Source organism: Geospiza fortis, unplaced genomic scaffold, assembly GCF_000277835.1.
Source record: "Geospiza fortis unplaced genomic scaffold, GeoFor_1.0 scaffold387, whole genome shotgun sequence".
Lineage (NCBI taxonomy): Eukaryota > Metazoa > Chordata > Aves > Passeriformes > Thraupidae > Geospiza > Geospiza fortis.
The window spans coordinates 689,269-691,952 of NW_005054546.1; the positions used below are offsets into that span (position 1 = coordinate 689,269).

At 55.3% G+C, this 2,684-nt stretch overlaps 1 protein-coding gene across 1 annotated transcript in view; it reads right to left on the minus strand.

Moving 5' to 3' along the window:
* The window catches only part of KCNN3 (potassium calcium-activated channel subfamily N member 3), a 16,155-nt gene extending 14,084 nt beyond the window's left edge, over nucleotides 1-2,071 (minus strand). The window contains exon 1 of the mRNA XM_031063978.1: nucleotides 1,958-2,071. Coding sequence (XP_030919838.1) covers nucleotides 1,958-2,047 — 90 coding nt within the window. The 5' untranslated portion in view covers nucleotides 2,048-2,071. The remainder of the gene's footprint in view (nucleotides 1-1,957) is intronic.
* Nucleotides 2,072-2,684: the final 613 nt, after the last annotated feature.

Sequence of the window (2,684 nt, forward strand, 5' to 3'; positions counted from 1 at the left end):
AGGGAAAACTCTGCTCCTTTTAGCTGCTTTGTTTGAGAAATTGTTTACAAAAATGCTCCAAGCTGTCAAGGGAGATCCTCAGGCATTTAGCAAGCTGACAGCCTATTCCTTCCTGGAAAAGGGTGTTAAAATAAACAAATTAGCAAGCGGAAAAGGCAGGAGCCTTTTGACTGCATGGTGGGGAGCTGCCATAGGCCAGGGAGGGGAAGGAGCAAGGTTTGGGCAGGATTCCCCCGAGCCAGCCCCTCTCTGTTCTGTACCTGTAAAGCATCAAAGTGGGTTTCCATGGAAACCTAGTGTGGCTCAGTGGTACCCAGGGGGGCATTTCCCAGCACATGCAGCATCACTGGCTCCAGCAGGGGAAGGAACAAGAGCCACCACATCTCCAGAAAAACAAAGGCCGAGAAAAGCTACCAAGGCACCTCATGAGGACTAAAGTTTCACCAATAGCCTGAACAGCTCCAGGCACTCCAAGCACAGGGATGAGGGGTGCCTGCCCCTCCACAGCACCCTGGCAGCACTGCCAGCACTGCTCTCCTTCACCTGTTGTGATACAACGTGGTGCTGGCACAGGATGCATGGCATGTGCTGCCCCAGGCACCAGAGACATCACTGGGGAGCTGAGTGATGCCTCAGCCCCAGAGAAACTGAGGCACAGGAAGGCCTTCAAAGGACTAATTAACACAGTTAATAGGATGATAGAATCACAGACTGGTTTGGGCTAAACAGGACCTTAAAGCTCATCTCATTCCACCCACTTTCATGGTCAGGGACACTTTCCACTACCCCAGGCTGCTCCAAAGTCCATTCAGCCTGGCCTTGGACACTTCCAGTGATGAGGCAGCTCCTCTGGACAAGAGAGGAAGAGGGAATCCTGGGGGAAGAGGCTGAAGTCATTGTTTCCCAGAGGCTGGGAGGTCTGACAAGTGCCATGGCCAGGTGAGCACAGCCCCCCACCTTGGCCAAGAGGTACAAGAAGTTGAGGATTTACAGCTCTGGCAGCCCAATTAGATTCTTGTTGGATAATCAGCAATTTCTTTATAACACTTTATAGCAGGGCAATGAGCAGCCAGCACAACTTTGTTTGGAGCAGATCAAGTGAAACTCATTCCCTGACTCCCAGTGTGACTGGCCTGGCAGAGCAGTGGGGTCATGGTGAGGTGCAGAGGGACAGCAGTGGCCCTTTGGCTCTGGCCAGGGCAGGAGAGGTGGGATGACCTGTGTGCTGCCTGGGTGGATGTTGTGTTTGCCCAACCCACTGCCAGGAACAACAAGCAGAGGAAACAGCGAGCAGGGAGGGCACAGCTCACCCGGCTGACCCCAACCACCGTCATCCTGGGGTAAATATTATTGCAGCAAGAAGCAGAGCTCTCCAATATTTGCATTGAGCAACTCACCCCCAGGCTTGGTCCCCACGGGGCAGGCTGAGCTGGAGTGGGGCCTGAGGCAGGCAGGGAGTGGGATGCTGCTGCCAACCCCTCCATGGCAAAGCCCTCAGCCCCAGGAGGGACAAGGTGGGATTGTGGTGCACTCAGGGCAGGGGCTTTGACATCCCTTCCCAGGATGCTCCTTCTCCTGCCTGGTGATTCATTCCTCCCAGGCCCTGAACAGGCTGGCATTGTGCCGAAGCACAGGGAAGCAGAGCTTTCCTGGAACAAACTGGGAGCCCTTTAACTTCCCAGGGAGGAAGAGAGTGTGCAGCCCTGATTAGGAAAGGATTTCTTGGCTTTCCTTGGCACTTTGACTGGCTTGAGCCCTTCCTGGCTGTAGTCTCCCCAGGCCACCAGCATATCTGCCCAGCACCTGGGGCTCAGACACACCAAGAAGTGCCCCTCAAGACTCTGACAAAGAGGAAGGATGCTCCAGGCTGTGAGCTCAGGTGCTGTGTCCCACTCAGGTGGTTGGCAAACCCCACAGCCCCCCCCAGCAGCCCCTCACTGGTGATGCCAGGACCTACCTGCACCTCCCGGGTGTGGTAGGCGATGATGAGGCCCAGCAGGATGACGGTGGAGAGGCTTATAAGGCATTTCAGGGCCAGGGAGAACATGGAGTCCTGCAGGGTGAAAGCAGGGAAGGCATTAAGGGGCACACAGCTGTGGGAGCCTGCTGGCACTGGACTCCACACCCCAAAGGAAATACTGCCCCCAACACCTGCTATCCCATCCTCAAAGGCACTTCTGCTGCTTCAGTTTCTCCCTAAGCAGCTTGACACAGCAGTAAGGGCACCATCAGAGCCATCAGCACCACTGGCACCACTGGTACCACCAGCAAAAACAATCAAAAACTCTTTTTTAATTCTGTTCTGCTGAGTGCAGTTCCCAACCTCCCCTCTGAGATGTGCAACACCAGTGCCCCAGCCCCATCCAGCCTGAGCCCAGTGTTATGGGATCCACACAGAAAATCTAACCAGACCCTCCAGCTAATTAGTCTTACGTAAATTAAGGCAGCCCCTGATTCCCTGATGGCTGAACTGGCTGTGAAAAGCAGGATTCACCTTTCCCTTTGGATGCTGCTTAACCCATGTGTGTGCCAGCCACAGTCCAGCCCCACTGACGGGGAGGATTGGCAGCTCCTCACCAGGATGTTTTCCCCAAACCAATCCCCTCAGCCGCCATCCCACACCTCCGTGCCACCCCAATGTGCTGAGGCCTGGCACACCCGGCCTGCCCAGGCCCAGCTCCCTC